Here is a 20,263-nt window from a genome sequence, read left to right on the forward strand (position 1 = left end):
ACATAATTCTTTAAGAAGAACATGCAGTACTTCCAAAAATTTTATTTTTAATAAAAGATTTTTTTATTATCAATGTGATTTTAAATTAAAAAAAAAATGTTGAATAGTATATTCTTTTTTTCTTCCATGTTGGTATATCTCTTCACTTGTGATTAGGGGGTTAACTACTTTGTATGTAAAATCATTCATGTAAAAGAGAAGTTCTTTAATGTATACTTAAAATCTTCTACAATCATAATTTGCATGTATCTAATCTCAATGGGAAAAAAGATTATTGTTATCATTGTCTTCGGATCATATACCATTCTTAGAAGGCGGGGGGATTTGAGAAGATAGCTTCATAAAACATGGAAATGAGTATCTAAGGAATGATGCATACCTTTTCAGCAAAGGCCTTTTTAATTGTGGCATTCAAATCACCTTCCCAATACCATATCTCCTCCTCTCTTTCATCAACGGAAAGTACATTTTGTAGCTTTGGTGCTTTTATGTCACTCTCTGTGAACGTTGTCATCTTTGGGCAATTTCTCAAAATCAGTTTCTCCAACGATGGGAATGAAAACTCACAGTTCTTACAGCTACAAAAACTTGTGAGTTTTTTCAGTGACCTAAATTCTATTGTTATCAACTTGCCAAATACAATATTCACCTGTGTCTCTATGCCATTTCCCTCATTGGTGACTATTTCCTTCAATTTACAATCGCTTATCTTCATTGTTGTGAGTTGAACCAAGCTCTTTGCAGTTGAAGATGACATTAAGCTTTTCAATTCAGAACAACAATGTATTTCCAAGTATGTCAAGTGAGTTAAGGACAGTGAGGGTTTCACCAAGTTGATTAATTTTCTGCAGTAAAATAGGACCAAGCGCTCTACTCTCTGAAGAACTGGGTCCCTTTCAAATCCAATATCTTTGATGTTTGATGAGGTGACAACCAGTTCCTTAAGCTGTAGTACCGTTCCCAACCTTTCCTGAAGTGCTGTATTTCCACTTGGCACTAACTCTTGAATGTCATCATGAGGGTAACTCAATTCCAATCTTTCTAGATTAGGAATTCGATGCAGAAACCAGTAGAGAATCTCAACATTTGGCAGTGACCGCAAGCAAAGCTGTTTCAAGCAATGCATATGGTACTTCCGTATGTTGCACTTCAACCACTTTGCTTCTTTTGAGTCAATATCCATATACTCCAAGTTAGAGATTACCTAGTGATGAATGAACATTCATATATATTATATATACAACCTATTCAAAATTATAATTCTATACTATCAAGAGATAAATGCTTAGAAGGCTTCCCTTGTGATTTGTTCACATGTTCAAATCAATTGTATATTTGTATATGTCAAAACGTTTCCATGTTCCAAGAACTGAGAATTTCTCAAATTGAAGTTTGTGATCATTATTACAGCAGACCAAATATTAATATTTTGGGAATAAATTATTAGCTAACTATGTAAAATGTTGGTCCACTAATAGTATCTTAAATTTAACATTAAAATATATACACTGCAGAACTACAAGTCATTTGCAATGTTTCTTTGATCCATATATTGGATTTTAGGAAATCAGTGCGTAATAAAATTGGGGATCTCAGTTGCAGTTCCAGTAAATGGAATGCATGTAACATGATAACTAATAATATATGAATAATCTTTTCATCATATTCAAGAGTAAAATAACTGAAATTCCCGATTATTATTTATTAACACATAATTTTCCATATTTCCCTTAGGGCAGATTCACCAATAGTATAATTAAAATTTTCAATCACTAAAACTTGATTCCCCTTGTATTATAATGCCATCTAGAAAATTGGTGTACCAATTACGATACTGATTACATTAACTGATTCTTGACAAGATTCTTATAAGACAAGAAAGACGTAGTTTACGAGCATCTGTACCTTTTCTGCTGAGAAAACCGGTATTCCTTCTTCATCAGTTGTGAATGCTCTCAGCTTCACACAATTATTTACAACCAACCGCTTCAGTTTTGGGCATTCTATGCTTTGTCTCCCGTTATAGAAATGCCTAATGTTACGTAGATAACATAATTCCATGGAGGTTACTTCTGGAAACTCCAATTGTTCATTGTTTGTTTCTGATCCTGCATCAACAATTTCCTCCACTTCACCACATGACTTTATCGATAATTCTTCAAGTTTTTTAAGACCTTTGGCTATAGAAGCAGGCAAGACATTGCTCAATTTTTTACAATTAGAAACCTTTATACTTCGCAAACTTTTGAAGTCAACAACACCTTCTGGATCTCTGCTCCAAACTTTGTTCAGATTTGGGAGACTTTGTAAGAGAATAAGTTGCAATTTCATGTCAGCTAGAGATGCATCCTTTTTTAAAGGACATTCAAAAATAACTTCCACTGCCTCACAATTGATAACTTTCAAGCTGTCTAAACTCTGATAGCAACCTTCCATGTGACTAGGAAAAATCTTTCCAAGCTTTTTGCACCCATCAATATGCACAGAAATGAGTTTAGGAAAGGAACCGGCATGGACTTTAACTGGCCATATGTCCTTTAACATCCCCATATTAGTGAGATGGATTTCTTCCAACTTAGGAAAGATGTGATCCTGTTTCATTACAAGGCCAACAGATAATGAAATCAGATACCAAAGCGATGAACTTGTGCACATGGGGTGTTGTGTAAATGCATAAAATGATAAGAAAAATGATCAGAGGATTATAAAACATATGTACATGATATTAGAAGTCAATTACAGAGTTGTACAGTAACTCACCTCTGAATAGTCATCAGTGTTTCCTTCAGTGATGAATAACTTTTCCATCTTCCGGCACCCACTTACAAAAAGACCTTTCAGTTTGTTCAAACTTTTAGCAACAGACAGTGAACATAAATAGGTCAAGTTACAACAAACTTCCACAGTTAATTTTATTAAGTTCTCAAAGCGGAAACATGAAATTTGGTCACTCCATATATAATCGATGTCAATTGATGAAACCTTCAAGCTCTCCAAGTTTGGGATTTCAACCTGCAAGAATACGTGCAAAGTTACTATATTTGCACCAGCTTATAAAAACTTCAATCATAAATTAATGTAAGCTAAGGAAGGTCCTATTTTAAGTAATATCATACCTTTTCACCAAAGAGAGAAAATGAAGTCCTGACACACTGCTCATCCTGTAAGTTGACACTTTCTACGTGATCAGTTCTTCTTTCTTCCCTGTCCATCAACTGAGGCATGGAGATCATCTTGCTATTGGTGTAGAAACCAATAAATGACGGCAACTCTTGCAGTGTCAAAGAGCATAACTTATGAAACTCAACCTTATCAGACACTTCTCTTTCCTCAAGAACAATCTCCTCCAAGTAATCACATTTAGAGATATCAATTGTTTTCAGACTAGTAAGAAATTTAACAATGTAAAAGGAGAATATATTCTTCAGTTGAGTGCACATCTTGACCTTGATGGTCTTTAATTGGGAGAACGAGGCACCTCTAACAGGACTGCAACATATCTCCTTTATGTTCATCAAGTTGAAGAGGTTGAGAGATTCTAGATTGGGAAAAACTATATGAGGGTGTGACATTTCCATTGAGTTCACAATATATTCAATGCCAGAGTTATTTATGATGGACAAGTGTTTAAGGTTTGGGAATCCATCCAAACTCAGCTCATAGAAAACATTTTGAACTCCATTCAGCTCTCCCAATAGCAGATTCTCCACTCTCTTAAACAGCATTTTTATTCCTTTGAGGGTGTGAATGTTTTTGCCAGATCTTAACTGGAGCGCCAAAGTTCTTGAAGCTTCATACTTGTTTGGCATCTTGAAATCACTGATTGAAAGCATCTTGAAATCTCCTATCACAATCTTGTAATCATCTAGCTTGTCAAAGAACACATCCGGTGGCAAAACTTCAGCACTTGGGAGGCACATATCTACAAGTTTCAATTGATGCAACTGCTTCAGCTCAGAAAGAATTGAAACTTGACTTTGATTTGTCTCTCCTTCCACTTCCATATTAATCAAGCTCTTTCTCATATACAACTCTTCCAAACAAGTCAAGCTTGATATAAATTTAGGTGGAATTGAATTGGCTATGGTACAGTCGCTAATGTTCAACAAATGTAGCTTACTCAAGCCCTCTAAATCACCCGGCCAAGCTTTAATTTTGGATCCTGAAAGGCTGAGAATTCTTAACTTTTTCAGATATCTTATGATGGACAAGTCACCTAGAACACATCTCTCCAAACAAAGCATTCTGAGGTTTGATAAGCATTCAATTGAAGATGGTAGGCTTGATAGATGAATTCCAGTCAATATTAACACCCTGAGTTTCTTCATTCCTTCAAAAAACTTGTCATGTATATCCAAAGGAAGATCATCACCGTCAATATGGAAGACCCTAAGCTGAGGACAATTTATAACTTCAGGGAGCTCATCAACGATATCACTTTTGTATATAGAAATAACAGTGCACCTCTCAAGTTCGCTGGGCCAATCATCTAGCTTGTCATTTCTCAAGGTAAATACATTATGTTCCTTTTGTGCTATAGACAGAGCAGCATCCCGAACCATATCATGCATATTGAAATGATCACTAGAATTTTCTTCCAGCATCAGACTTGAATCTTTCAGCTTCTGGATTGATGTACGTATTCTTTCACGAGCATCTTTTAGTGTATGGACACCTTTAAGTATACCCAAACCAAAGGAATACTTCACCAGGTCCACAATTAATGGTTGGTGACCCATTTGCGCACAAAGTAAGAAAATGGACTTGAGCTCTTCACTTTCTAGATGGTCGTAACTCATCTTCACAGAAATCTCCATAGATTTTTGCACTCCCATTAGTTCCTGCTTGTTGAGTTTTTCTAGGACCTCGTCCCACACTAACTTGCTTTTATTCTTCAGTGCCTTTCCAACAGTAAGTATTGCCATAGGTAACCCTCCACAATGCTTCTTAACAATTTCTGGTTCAAACTTGGAATCTTCATCTATTTCAGCTGCTGCCTTAAATAATTTCACAGCTTCCTCGTCTTTCAACTCCATCACAGGGAAAATTGAATTTTCCTTAACATTCATTTTACCAGAAAGTACCTCTTTAATTCTTGAAGTAAGCAAAATTTTGCACCCTCTATAGACACCAGAAAAATTTTCATCTTTCACCATTTTGTAGCTGAAACCCTTTTCACTTTTGCCACTCTCCTGTCTCAAACACACCTCATTGGGTAAGGTCCCTGATGTACTTCCTGAATCCAACAACTTGTTACCATCATAATGACTAGATGGTTTTTCCACCTGGGTCATTTGGCAGCCAAAGTCCAACCTATCTTTCATAGTCACGTGGCCTAAATCATCATCATCAAATGGTATCCCTAACATATTCAAGTCTAATCCATCCCAAAGATCATCAAGTATCACAAGGGTGTTCTCCTTCTCTTGCATCAATCTTCTCCTTAAACGATCTGCTCTCCCAATCTCACCTTCCCCTTCAAAAGTCAATCCCAAATTGTATGCAATTTCTTCTTGAACTTTTTGTCGATTTGGATTTTTTGTTATGCTTACTATAACCACCACACTAAACAACTTTCTATCTCTAGCCTCCTTAGCAATTTCTTTAACTAAAGTGGTCTTGCCAACACCACCTGGCCCATGCACTCCAATCATCCTCACAGTAGAATCTTCAAGTTTTACCATTATCTTTTTCATTATATCTTTTCTAGATTCAAATTCCTCATAGCCAGCATTAGACAAAGCAATATCTGCAGAGCTTGGATGCTGCCGATAAGAAACTTTGGTAAACTTTTCATCCTTCAGCAACTTGATATCCATCGTCATTTTCCTAGCTTTCCTTCCCAGTTTATGTCTATACCACAAGAAAGGAAGAATACCCCTAGAACACCCTGTCTTTTTGTGAGCATCATCAGCCTGAAACTCCGTGCAATCTTCTATCTTTTTCTCCACCTTGTCAAACCAGGCTCTCACATTAGATTCAATTCCTTTTACATTATTTTCAGCATCATCAACATCATGTTTCACATTATCTCTTTCTCCCTCAAGAGCAACAATGCTGCTATTTAGTTCATCAAGGTTGCCCTTGTAACAGATAATGTAACTAAGATGTCGAATACTCACATCCAGTATAAAATCTGTGACTCTCTCTACAATTTTAGATGCATAAGCCTCCATGTTTACGGTAGATTTTCTAGATGACAATCACATCTCCTTCCCTGCAATTTATATACATTGGAAATAAATACCTTAAGAAACAACAACTAGGCCTTGCATGCGAGTTTGGAGGGAAAGGGAAAAAAAGGGAAGAGAAGCAATGAGTTTCCCTTTCCCTCCTCATGTTTGGAACTACAAAATAGAGAATAGAAGGAAAAATGGATTGTTTGTGCATTATGTTTACATTTTTCTTTTAATTTCTTATAGTATCTCCTAGTCCGGCAGGCCAAACTAATCCAATGTGGATCTAAATTCTATTTAAGGGTTTGGCCAATGTGATGCTAAATGCACAAAATTCGAACTCCACAATTTTTGGACCAGATGAGTGAGTGAAGCACTCGACCAATCAAGTTTATATTTCTATCCTTATTACAAACTTAAAACAATTATTTCTAAACTTCTTAATTATGTTAGTTTTTATATAAACTTCTGAATTACGTCTAAATACATTGATTTCCAATATAAAAGCTCGAAAACAAAGCATGTAGCCAGTTCCCTTACCACCTAACCAGGAACCAGGAGCCCAACACGGTGTCAATCAACCACCAGGATAATCAAGTGCACAAACAACATCATAGGGAATGCGTTGCGCACGAAGCGAGATGAACTGAGGAAGAAGATGAAGGAAAGCAAAGTGCAGACAATGTGTTCGAAAAAATGCTTGAGAGAAAGAAGCAGAATACAGCGAATGAGCATGCTGTGAATGAAGATGCGAACAAGGGTCCATGTCAAGCACTTTACGAACCGAAAGCAAAGCGAGGAATGGAGGGGATCCGGTGCGGAAAGGACCAAGCGCAGGAAGTGTGTTAAATGAGATGGCGAAACTGATGGCAGAGGCCGACATGGTGAAAAAGATGTGGAAATGTTTGGAAACGGAGTGGAGTGGAGTGGACTGAATTTTATACAGAAAGTAGGGGTTTTCATGGTCATGTCCCCTTCAAACTCAAGTCTCAAGCTCAAAATGTCACTCGAACTTGAAACTTATTTAAAACAAGAATAAATGACTATTTGTATCTATGATAATTCAAAAAGCTGACATTTGTATTCATCGTAGATGGAAACTGACTGACTTTATAATTATGAGAAATGAGTTTCGTGTGACAAAAGTAACCTGGCTTGGGTTGGCACTTGCTTCGATTTGTAGGACCCTACGTGGATCTCCGAACTTCCCAAAGCCCAATCTACGTGGAATTAAACAATTTTTTTATTAAGGACTGGGAGATTGAAGAAAATTTCGCGAGAAGCTCTGCTCATGCCCTAGCAGAGATTGTCGTTTTGTTTCCAAGTCGGAGAAGACGTCTGGAACACTCCCAACCCATCACCCTGAAGCTACGGCTTTCAACGCTGTCATTCCCAAGTTGGAAAAGGCATTCAGAGCAGTAGCAAGCCATCAGTACGAGAACGTGAAAGAGGATCGTGCAAGGAATAGGTAGCAGAGCTCGAACCTAGTGATTTCGTCCTCGAAGGTGTAGAGGTCACTCCCTTTGGTCGGCAGAGAGCTGAGGTATGTCGTTGCCAATGTTAATTAATTTCAAATGTCATTGAGACTAGTTAGACAGATTACATTACCATATCAAATCATGTTTGAGAATTGCTAAATTAGTTGATTTAGGGTTTGTGTTAGGTGTAGTAACATGAACTGTTTTCTTATAATGTGTTGGTTTATTTCACTTTCAGGAATGGCCACCATCCATATAACACTGTGTATTAATCACAGAGGACGGTTTGAGAAAGGGCCGTGTGGGAAGGTTAGTTATATTGGTGGTGAAGTCACAGAGATAGAGAGGGGTTAATGTTGATACCTTGAATGGTTTTTTTGTATCTGATTTGCTGAAGGACATAGGATATGCATCTGTTACTAATTTTTTCTGGCTGGAACCTGGGAAGGAGCTTGATGATGGGTTGAGGGACCTAAGAGTTGACATGGATATAGTTAGAATGTATGAGGCAGTTGTGAAGAACAGTAACAGAATAAATGTATATACAGAGCATACAGTGGATGAGCCCGTGTTAGTTGAGGAGAACAATATGACTCCATCAAAGATGAGAGTAAAGCAATGTGCTAAAAGGGTTCCAACTCCGAAAAAGAGTCCAAAAAGAATATTGATAGTAGTGGAAGATGAGGATGATGCTGAAATTGTACGTAACGTGCAAGTTAGGATGGAGGACCGAAAAAGGAGTGAGGCCCAGAGCAGGGAAGAGGCCTATGAAGCACATAAACAAGCTGGTTTTGAGGCTCAAAACGAGGACAATATCAGTATGGCCCAGGAGACAGCAGAGCCACTACTTTCAGGATCTGATGAGGAAGGACAGGTTTCTCAGCCTCCCCCAACACCTGTCATACCAGATAAACCACCATCAACTCAGTCCCAACCTACCCAGCCACCTATTCAAGAAGATCAGCTACCAACACACACTGCTTGTTCAGACTCAGTCCCTTCTTCTGATCCCAATGTCTCTGCACCTCTTGAACCAAAACAACTAACCCAATACACCCCACATCCGTATGGGAATCCACTTTCACAATTAATCCCTCAGACAGTCCCACCCTCTGAGACCAATAGGACTCCCCAGAATGATCAGAGCAATCCTTTAGATGAGGTTGAGGGAAGGCCAAAGGTGAATAAGAGGAGATCAACAAAGAGGCCCCCCTACAGGCCAGTCTTTCATCCCAAACCCCGATCCGGACAAGCCTCCAACCTTCTACGTCCCCGTTGATGAGGATGATTTCTCTTATGAAAATCCTGGACATCATTGCTATGAATTAGAGGAATTGCATAGCATAGCAAGTGACGAGGATACTGACCAAACGCCTATTTTTCCTCAGAGCAATGCTGATGCCCCAGTGGGCCAGGTGCGGTTGGAGGTTGGGATGGAGTTTGAAACTCTAAGCCACTTCAGGAAGGCTGTCCGAAAGTTTAATATCAATATTGGAAGGAGCATATTCTTTGCTCGTTGTGATTCTACAAGATTGAAGGCTATATGCTATGATGAGGACTGTCCTTGGCAAATATACTGTGCCAAGAGAACATTTCCAGTAAGTTATCAGGTAAAGACATTCGTAAATGAACATACCTACAGCAGGGATAATTACTGTAAGTCAGCAGATGGAAAATGGGTCATAGATGAGTTAGAGGAGAGGATACGAGTGCAGCCAAACTTGACAGTGAGGGAGGCTGACCAATACTTCAGATCCAAGTATGATGTACTAATCAATGAAAGGAAAATTTATAGATCTATGAAGAAAGCAAAGGAGAGGATTGAGGGTTCTGAGATTGCACAGTATGCACGACTTCGTGATTATGCTAACGAGATACTGAAGACTAATCCAGGGTCAACAGTAACGATCCACACGAATCACATGCCTGATTCGAATCCTATTTTTCTGAGGATCTATGTTTGCTTTGATGCGTGCAAGAAGGGGTTTGTGGGTGGATGTAGACCTTTTATAGGGTTGGATGGGACATTCATATGAGGATATTATGGGGGGCAGTTACTGACAGCAATAGGACAGGACGCAAATAATCATATCTATCCTATTGCCTACGCAGTTGTTGAATCAGAGAACAAAGAAAGTTGGAAGTGGTTTTTGGAGATACTCCAGGCAGATGTGGGACATTTTCAAGCTAATGGGTTTAACTTCATGTCAGATATGCAGAAGGTACTTGTGCATATTTACTTGTTAAGTCTGTTAGGGCAAGTTTATACATTTACTGTCTCATTTAAACATGTTATAATGATGTATGTCTGATTCATGTGTTTAGGAACTTTGATGTTAGGTCTTAATTTGGTTAAAATTTTGGGTTGTCTTGAGATTTCATATATGGACTTGTTCAGGTCTGTTTTAGAATTTCATTAAAAGCTCATTACTTACTCATTACTAGCTTATTATTGAATTCTGTTTTGGAATGAGACTGATATTGAAATGCTGGAATCTGGTTTAGCTATATTTAATTATGTTTTGGAATGAGACTGATACTTTATTATTGGAATCTGGTTTAGCTAAATAGTCAATTCTGTTTTGTAATGGGACTGATATTGGCATGGTGGAATCTGGGTTAGCTAAATATTGAATTATGTTTCTGGATTGATGGATTTCTGATAGCTATTTACTTACATGCATACCTATAGGGGCTAATACCGGTCGTACAAGAAATTTACCCAAATGCCAACCACAGATTCTGTGCAATGCATATATAGTAAAACTTTTGCAAGAAATAGAGTGACTTGCAGCTGAAAATGTGCATGTGGTCTTGTGCCAAGGCAACCACAACACAAGACTTCAATGCTGCCATGGAGAGACTAAAAAGGATCAATGTTGGGCCTTGGGAGTACCTGGATAAGATAAGCCCTAAACAATGGAGCAGAGCTCATTTCAGTGAATACCCTAAGTTGGACAACTACACCAACAACAATTGCGAGGTGTTTAATGCCAAGGTGAAGAAGATGAGGGGTAAATCGATAATTACGATGTTGGAGGAAGTGAGGTGCTACGTAATGAGGATTATGGCTAGGAACAAAAAAGCTTTGGTTAGGTACACCGGAAGGTTAGCTCCAACCCAACAGAGCATATTAGAAAGGGAGAAGCGAGAGAGCAACAAATGGAAGCCTCTGCCTACTGGAGATGACGCAGGGAACGTGTATGAGGTGCAATGTCTGCCAATGAAGGTAAGTGTGGATCTTGGCAAAGGTACATGCAGCTGTCGACTTTGGCAAATCACAGGGCTACCATGTAGACATGCCTGTGCTGCTTTGGCTTACCAGAATAGAAGGCCCGAAGAATATGCACACAACTAGCTCACCATGGGTGCATACAACGCAGCCTATCGGACTTCCATGCGTCCAGTTCCAAGCCAGGAGTACTGGGAGCACCTTGAAACCCTCCCCATTCTGCCACCACGGTATAGAAAACCAATCGGACAACCTACACTCAAGAGAGACAAAAGAAATGATGGCCCTAAAGAGAAGAGTGACCATCATAGAACAACGAGGAGGATTGGGACTATTATCTGCAAGTACTGCCTCCAGGTATGGTAAACCAATTTGTAATCTAATTCTATAAATTCTATAATTATTGATTCATGTGATTTTTAGTTGACTTTACCACTAATACTTGTTTCATTAGGCTGGTCACAATAAGAGAAGTTGTAAAAAGTGGAAGGAAGCTATGGGTGAAGGGAGTTCTGCACCGCAACCACCAGCAAATGATGAGGATGAGGATATGCTGGCTAAAATGTACTATGAGGAGACATTAGAAGCTGCAGAGGCTGAACAAGAGGCCACTGAAGAGGGAAACAGAACCGCAACAGCCCACACTTCGCAAGTAAGCGCATTGTTTTAATCATTTCACTAAGCTGCCTTGTAAACCTTGTGTGATAATGACTGCATTGTTCTTTGGATTACAGCAGCCTCATCCAATGCCTCTCCCACCAACTGCACGACCACAAGCACCAACAAACAATGTAATAACCAGAAAATAAGATAGAAGGAGAAGTGTTAAACGACCGCCTCCGACCGGACAAAGACAGCATCCAATGACACCACCTGCCAACCAGCCAGCCACAACTCCATCCACACACAACTCTCAAACTACACCTCATCCACTGCAAGGTGCTAGTGCAGGAACCAGGACCCGATTCATGCAGTTCATGCCCACACCTGGAGTTGTGACTCTAACTGCTAGAGGTCGAGGCACATCTGATACAAGGAGAGGTCAAGGTAGAGGTCGAGGCAGGATACGTGGATCAAGCGGAGGAAAAAATGGTATATCAAGCGGAAGCAGTAACTCGACCCCAATGTCGTAGACTAGTTATGGTTGCTTTTTGTTATTTGTAGTTTACACCAGTGAGATACATAAGTCTTGTGTTTTGTTATGCATTTTCATGCTTTTGCTTAGATATGACTTAGTAATGCTTTTTTTGAGGGTGTAATTTCAGCTACCAGTACTTGGCTTCTTTGTCTTATTTCATAATGTTTGGAACCTACAGCATCTATATATATATATGTATATATATATATATATATATATATATATATATAAGGAACAAAGTCTTGTTACAGCATTTATATACTTGCCTTCTTTTGCCTTTTTTTTATTTCACTATTGTTACAGCATTTTGTTCATCCAATTTGGTTCGAATTCATATATTGAAAAGCAAAACCATCAGCTTACTAATTTCTAGCTTATTTTTTTATCCTTAAGGAGAAAAGATAGAGATTCATGTCCATTTTCAACAGCAATGTCTACTTTTAAACGTTATCAGAATCATTTCAAATTGCAGCAACAAGTTCAAACCCTGTGTATCTACATCAATGTATCACATGTAAAGCAAACCAGTATAGATTAGAAACAATCCATATCATGCCAATATCATTCGAAAATTTAACTACCACAAACAAAGATCTCCAATTTTACAAGTCTTATGATTTCATCACCAAATACAACTCACAAAACAAACAAAACGCTACCCCTAGTGCAACGGTTGTAATCAACACTCTAATTCCCCTAATTTCACCCCTAATTTCAACCCTAAATTTGTCCATCTTCCTAGCCATCATTGAGGATGCTTGCTGATTTTTCTCCTGCAGTGAGAGTCAATCCATCATCAGGCGTTGCATAACAATGTTCGAACTTTTTCTTGGCTAAACATCTTGCCATGCCCTCCCACCCTTGTTCTAGTTCATCCACCCAAACAAAGTATCTACAATCTCTTGTCTGAGAAAACAAAAAAAAAGCTCCACATTGTCAACTAAAACTCACAACTAATTGTCTCACCTCAACAACAACAGCATCTGGCCCTTACCGCCCATAGAGGACATCTGATGAACCATCTGTTAGGGTTCGTAATCGTTCCAGACTCCATCAACACAACATCCCTCCCACAGAAACATTTGCCGTCGAGCTTCTTCTCCTTCATCTTCTTCGAACTTGAAGAACTGCTACGACTTCCAAAATTTGCATCAGAGTTAAATCTGTGTGGTGACATTGCTGGGGTTATGAGTTATCTCTGGGTGCGCTTGAATTTCACCAATATTTCATTTTGGGGGTATGATTCGAATTAGGGAAGAAGATGAGCTAGGATTTTCATTTCAAGCATTACCTTCATATAGAAACGTTCAGATCCACGTAGAATGGGCTTTGGGAGGTTCGGAGAGCCACGTAGGGTCCTACAAACCCGAAGTAAATGCCAACCCAAGCCAGACTACTTTTGTCACACGGCGCTCATCTCTCATGGTTACAAAGTCAGTTTCCATCTACAATGGGTACAAATGGCAACGTTCTGAACTCTCATGGGTACAAATGGTCATTTATTCTTTAAAACAATAAAACAAAAAAATTTATATAAACTCACGAAACAGAACTATTAGGAAAAAATGAATTGCTGAAAGAAAATACAGTTGAAACTGCTATAAAAAAAATTGCAGACAAAACTGTCATAAAAAAGTGTCGCAAGAATAATAAACTATCAAAAAAATAGCAAATTATCCGAAAATTATCAAAAGAGTGGCAAACTCCAAAGAGATGGTAAAATGCCGAAGGATGGGAAATGTCGAAAGGTGATGAAAAATATTTGATTTTTTCATGAGAATAGATAAATACTGGATGACAATAGTGTTTGATTTATTAGACTCGAAAAATCACAAGACAGAGAGGATAAACTAATTGGTGAGGTAAAAAAAAATTTAAAAATGACAAAAAAAAACAAAGAAAAATGACATAAAAAAGTTGAAAAAAATATGGTAATTCATAAGAAAAACAATATTTCATCTTCAAGGAGAATACAATAGCTCTGATACTATTTTAAAAAGGATAAAAGAGAACAATAGAGAAATGATTTGTGTCTATTCAAATTGTATGCAATAATACAATATAGAAGATAATTTATAGATGTTAAAAGAATCGAAATAATAAAGATATAATATCCTATAATAAAGATTTATATATGCTAAATTGATCATAATATATTCTAGCAAGCCTAATAACCGATTGATAAATCGAGGACTGATAGAGAAGATGGTTCGAATCATTGAGAAAATTGGCCAACAACAGAACTAATAACAGACTAAAAAACTAACCGAAAATTGGTCAGTTGGACCGAACTGAAGATCGATTTACTTTTGGAAATTACTCAAATTGCATTGCTTTAGAATTCACGCGGAGATGAATGAAATAAAAAAATCCTAATGAATTTTTTTAACGCAAATAAAAGTACCCATTAAACAAAAAAAGTTAACGTTATACCCATAAAAAATGAATTCTGTGTGATAAAAGTATCCAAACCATCCTAATTTTTTATTGACTTTTTAATAAAATTTCAAAATTACCTACATCATTTATCTTCAACCTCAACTCTACCACCTACTCTTCTTCCAAATTCTAAATCTTCACAAATTTCTTGCGAACACTGCCCATTGTAATTCCTTCCCTGTACTTGCACCATCACTACCGCACCCTTTCATTTTCTCCGCCACACTGGCATCCACCGGATCCCAGCACCTCATTCTTTAAGGACGACCCAAACGCATTCCTCTCCAACTCTTGGGTCGATAGCTTCCGCCACCCCAACGCCACCATCACCAACCTCTCTCCTCCGCCGCCTCGACCTCTGGCTCCTGCACCAACTCCCTCACGCCCTTTCATTTTTTCTACCTTCCCCCCTCTTTCGTCTCCTCCTCCACCCTAAACGACCTCCTCTTCCTCCGTAACGCCTTCCTTGACCGCCAATTTCAATAGGTCAACGTCTCAAGTTCTTCAAGGCTACACCCATTTACATCTAGGAGCAGTTAGGCTTGTTATAACTCTTCATGGAAAAAGATCTCTTCCTGTAATAACCAAGGTTGCTCTCTTGGATACTACTTTCAAGGATTACCAATATGCCTTGATTGGAGCATTGGTCACTACACTTTCAAACGGAAGTATTATCCTTACTATAACTCCTAATTTTGCCATGAGGTTATCAGACCCAACGATACCTCATAGACTGAAGATTCAAATATAGCTAGTTGGAGTAATCCAAGACTCCAATGCTGAATAGGCTACTTTACACCACCAAGTCTTCTACAAAGTTCAAGACCATGCTCTTGATCTCAATCTCCCAAACACCATAGGAGAAGCATTATTCATGTTCACTGATAATGCCAGAGGACCAGCAATTGTAAACATTCTAAGGATTATCACCACTGAAGAACTTTCTTCTATTATTCCATTGGAATGGATTACTGATTATAAGAAAGCCTTTCCCAAGGAATAGGTTGATGTTCATACTATAGCTCCACCAACTATTATCCACAACAGTGATAGAACGGTGACCACTGATTTCCAGAAATCAAGAGTAGTCAAACAAACTCCCCTACGAGGATCATCTATTAGAAGGATTAATATGATCTCTCCAGTTCGAGTACAAACTACTCACGATCAAGATGATCCGCCAGTGCATTTCTACGAAAACGGAAGACCTATCTATGTTTCTCATATTAATGTCCATTTTATCTAGGATGTTGATCCCTCTATGTGTGACTCTGATTATGAATGTGCTGAACAATGGAGTGACACAGATGATGATGATTATGACAGACATCGGAGGAACAAGAAAAAAAAAAGAAAAATTCAGAACAAGCTCCTTGCTCTTACAAAAGAGATGAACACCCTGATGATGCAAATATAGTCCCAAAGTTCAAGAGGAATAAACTATCCCAAAAAGGTCTCACTGATTATTATTATCAGTCAGTTGAAACTATCTCGTGTATTGCAACCCTCAGGCCTTATGAGGAAGAATTTTCACCTCTAATGACACAGACTAATGAAAAGAAGGTCACTAGAAGACCTTATGTAATTCCTCAGAGAATTACTCCACACGGACATCAAGCAACCACCCCTCAAGATGAAGTCTTCAATTGGCACACGGACAATATAGTCAGCCAAAATAAAGTATTATTCCGTATAGACCACATTTTTTATGCTCTTGTAGAAAAAACAGAGGGACTTTCTACGTAAATAGATTTTGTAGCAGAACAAATTGCTGAACTCAGAGACCAGCTTTCCAGACAAGCTTTTCAGCTTGATCAAGAACTCAAAGCCTATATTGAGAATAAGTATTTTGGCCTGGAGTTCCACAAGAAATACAAAGAACTGGCCCAAGTTAAATCCCAGCATAGTCATATTGAAATGAATAGAGACAGAACGACTGTGCCTCAGGCATTGGATGTATCCTAAACCATATCCATCATATTCACCTGTCTTATTTTTTTCAACATATTCACCACCTGAAACTCCAAATTATGAACCCATCTTCAAATCCACTTATCATTTAGCTAGACAAGTCAACACCAAAAAATCTGCCCCAAATACGACATTATTCATCCCAAATCCAGCCACAACCACCTTTCCAACCCAAGCATCACCCTCCCTGGAGACCAAGAAATCTTTTCAGAGAAAGTACATCTACTGATCCTCCTTCAAAAGACAAGGGCATTAAAGAAGAATCACCTATCCTAGGCCGGACAATTAATGCTCTCACTCTGAATGATCAATCAGATGTTGGAGAAATCACTGATGAATCTACAGAAGAAACCACTGAAGATTTAGCTGAGTATGCTGAATGGTCTGAAGAAGACTATGTGCCAGACCTTTCAACAATAGCCATGGTCAATCCAATAGAAAAAAAAGAGGAATAAATAATCTCTAAAAAAGATGAACCAACAACTTCAGTTAATCCTCCACAAACAGGATCTTCTGAAGTAAAAACTTCTAACAAATAGTTCACCTTTGATGATATTCCACCTTCAAGATACAGAGAAAAGGCTAAATGAATTTGGTATTTGAATTGAAACCAACATGGCTAATCCAAATCTTTCAAGCAGACAAGTCCTTGCAGGCTTCATAAATCGAATGACTGGCAATCTCCGTGAATAGGTTAACAACCTTTCTGAGTATGAAAGACTTCAAATCATCAATAGTACTTCCCCTCAGTTTTTGGGAGTACTACACTAAGAGTTCCTAGGAGATATCACAATCATCCAGAAAAGAAACTCCTAAGTGTATTTTGAAATGAAGTGCTGCTCTTGCTGATTTCCTTTCTAGACCTACCAAAGAACTAATCCCAAAATTAGTCCTTTACATCTACACAATGAATACACACAATCCTTCATACACTATTTCATTTTCTGATTGCCCGCTCCACAGAAGCCCATACAGAAGAAAGAGTGGCCCTTTTTTCCCTCAAAGCAAGACCACAGACAGAATTTCAAATAGCTAGCCTAGCCAGACAAATCCTATTTTACTAGTTACACCAGCTTCTTGTCATAACCCAAATCCATCCAAACCCAATGTACTTCAGCATGGACACACCTTTCTGCACTATACCAATAATCCAAGGACCTATACCAGAAGAAATGATGTGGTACATCTGGAATTTGTCTTCTATATATATATGTGCCATCATAGTTTCAATCTTACTTATATACCATATCTTGTGTAATAGCACTCATGCACAATCCCATCTGGTCCGATTATTCTCCATGTATGCTCCACTTGATGCATAGAGAGGAATGTTATACAACATGCTTGACCAACATCAACTGTGGGACAAATCTTCTCAGACAAAACAGAAATTCTATTATTTTGTCACCCTACAGAGAAGTTACTTTACTAACAAAAATAGTAGCCTGCACACCATGAACAGAATCGATATTGTTGGATATTCTACCATATGGCCAACAGATAAAAAGTCAATCTTAAATGCCTTGGCCAAATATCTTTGTCAACTCTGGCAATCTGAAATATATGGAGAAAGAGATGTAATTGAAGGGCTCTCATTCAGATCAGATGTTCCAACCACACTCCAAGAGTTTTAGTCCAGATTCATAACCTCAGGAATAATTAATCAATTTGGACAGTACTTTTTTTACACTTCGAGATCAAGGCAGAACTTCTCTAATCAGCCGAGCACATCCAGACATCTCCCAACTTCAAGCAGAAATCTTGAGGAAGATCTGAATTCTGAAGATCTAAGTGCTAGAGTATATGCCTTACCACCTAGCCCAACCAGGATTGATGTAGGGATACCCAATAGCACTGAAGGCCTATATTTAGACCTATATGACCCATATCTACAAGATGCCCAAGATCCTAATGAGGAGAACACTGAAGACCCACTTATCTACTTACAGGACTCAAATATAAATTTTAGAGCTGTTAATTTAGCTTGTGATGACACATCATCCTACTCAAACGGTGATGGGACCCTTCCAAAAGACTACTTTAAGTCGTCTGTCTATTAAAGCAAGGGTCCCCACTATGTATAATTATTAAGCGCACTAACATAAAGTGACCACTGTCACTTATCTAGCTAAGTCAGGAAGAGATAAGACTTATCCTTATCTTCCAGTTGGCATTGTATAATAGGCTTATTTAAATTCTGTAAAATATGACTGTCGATCAGAGACCTCTATAAAAAGAGGGGTTCATCTCAGTTGTAACAACTAGTATCGAACATTGTAATATATTCATCCTTTCCTATCTCACAAAATGTTCTAAATCTCTTTTCTCTCTCTGAAAGCTTAGCTAGTATTATTTCTTTTCTCTTTATCTAGTGTCATTAAGTATGTTCTGGACTTGCTTCTTGATACAGACGATCCTGCTCATCAGAATATAGCATAGATAGGATCCACGAAAATTTCTCATAGTGAAAAAAGAATTCGATCTTATAACATCAAGTTCTGCTTGAACCTTTAAATCTCACTTGATATGGTGATCGATAGGAATAAGCATGATGGTGTTGTAGTATCGATTATACCATAACTTGTACACTGTGTTTGGATGAGAAGAATTCGGAAGGAAAGAAAATGTAAGAGAAGAAATTGGATGGAAAACTCAATTTTCTATTGTTTAGATCACAAAAGAAATTGAGTGGAAAACCAAAAAAGATATGTAGGGCCCATGTAAAAATTTTCTCCTCAATGTTGCCAAAAAAATTGGTGGAGAAGGACAAACATAATTAAAATTCCATATTTATCCTTTTGGCTTTAATAGTTTTAATATATTATTATAATAGAAATTTATATTTAAACATGATATATGTATCAGATAAATAATTTAAATTAAATATTTAAAATTATAATATTTTATTATAAAATTATTAATGTAATTTTATACCATTATGATTTTCTTTCTTTTTATTTTTCTTTCCATCCAAACAAATTTTTTTTCTCTATTTTCTTTCCATCCATTTTCTCTTCATCCAAACAATACACAAATAACTCTACTTTTCCGTCTATTTTCTCTCTTCTCATTTTTCTTTTCCTTTCATCCAAACCAAAAAAAATTTTCTCTCTATTTTCTTTTCATCCATTTTCTATTCATCCAAACAACACACAAATAACTCAACTTTTTCTTTTATTTTCTCTCTTCTCATTTTTTTTCTCTTATTTTCTTTCTTTCTATTTTCTTCCCTATATCCAAATAAAGCCCCAGTGATGATAGTTTTCATTTTTTTTTCCAACTGAATAAATATGATAGAAATAGAAAATATCTAAAAAAAAATTAATATATAAAGTAAAATAGAAAAATAATTTATAATTAAGCTTTTAAGGTATCTATCAACACAAATGGATCAATTTCGTTAACCAAATAAAGTGATATGAAATATTAAATATGATTATTGAAACATGTTAAACAAACAACGTAACTGGACCATATACCTTTTTAATCCATTAGAGAAGCAGCTTATTAGAAAGAGGAACAAGCTCTCCTATTCTCCAGCGCAGCAACAACTCTATTAATTTCTACATTTTTTCTAGCCAGATGCTTCTGCCACTCACATTTTCCCCCCTTTCTGGAACCTTCTGCCGCTGCAAAAGTGATTCATCCTTAACAAGGTGAAATGTATGTGTTTACAAAAATATATATAATTTTGCTAAAAAATTATAAAACTTTATATTTAGCATAATAAGCTATACATAATTAACAGTATTTTTACTCCGAAACATTATTGTTTTTAACTTAACGGTTGAAAGATCAACACAAAATTTATTTTTTTGTTTACATATTA

The 20,263-nt window shown here is 37.4% G+C and overlaps 1 protein-coding gene across 3 annotated transcripts in view; it reads right to left on the bottom strand.

Moving 5' to 3' along the window:
• LOC107617354 overlaps positions 1-20,263 on the bottom strand; it is a 39,653-nt gene that overhangs the window by 18,917 nt on the left and 473 nt on the right. For 2 of the 3 annotated variants that reach the window (XR_002354501.1, XM_016319105.2), the window contains exons 2-6: positions 19,914-20,063; positions 3,117-6,217; positions 2,761-3,012; positions 1,906-2,592; positions 380-1,204 (exon numbers count right to left, since the gene is read on the bottom strand). Coding sequence is in view for 2 of the 3 variants with exons in the window: in XM_016319105.2 (XP_016174591.1) it covers positions 380-1,204; positions 1,906-2,592; positions 2,761-3,012; positions 3,117-6,176 (4,824 nt within the window). In the remaining variant the exon portion in view is untranslated. Of the gene's footprint in view, positions 1-379; positions 1,205-1,905; positions 2,593-2,760; positions 3,013-3,116; positions 6,218-6,716; positions 6,843-19,913; positions 20,064-20,263 lie in introns of those variants that run through there. The other variant, XM_016319106.2, reaches the window with a different exon arrangement.

This window comes from Arachis ipaensis, chromosome B09, assembly GCF_000816755.2.
Source record: "Arachis ipaensis cultivar K30076 chromosome B09, Araip1.1, whole genome shotgun sequence".
Classification (NCBI taxonomy): domain Eukaryota; kingdom Viridiplantae; phylum Streptophyta; class Magnoliopsida; order Fabales; family Fabaceae; genus Arachis; species Arachis ipaensis.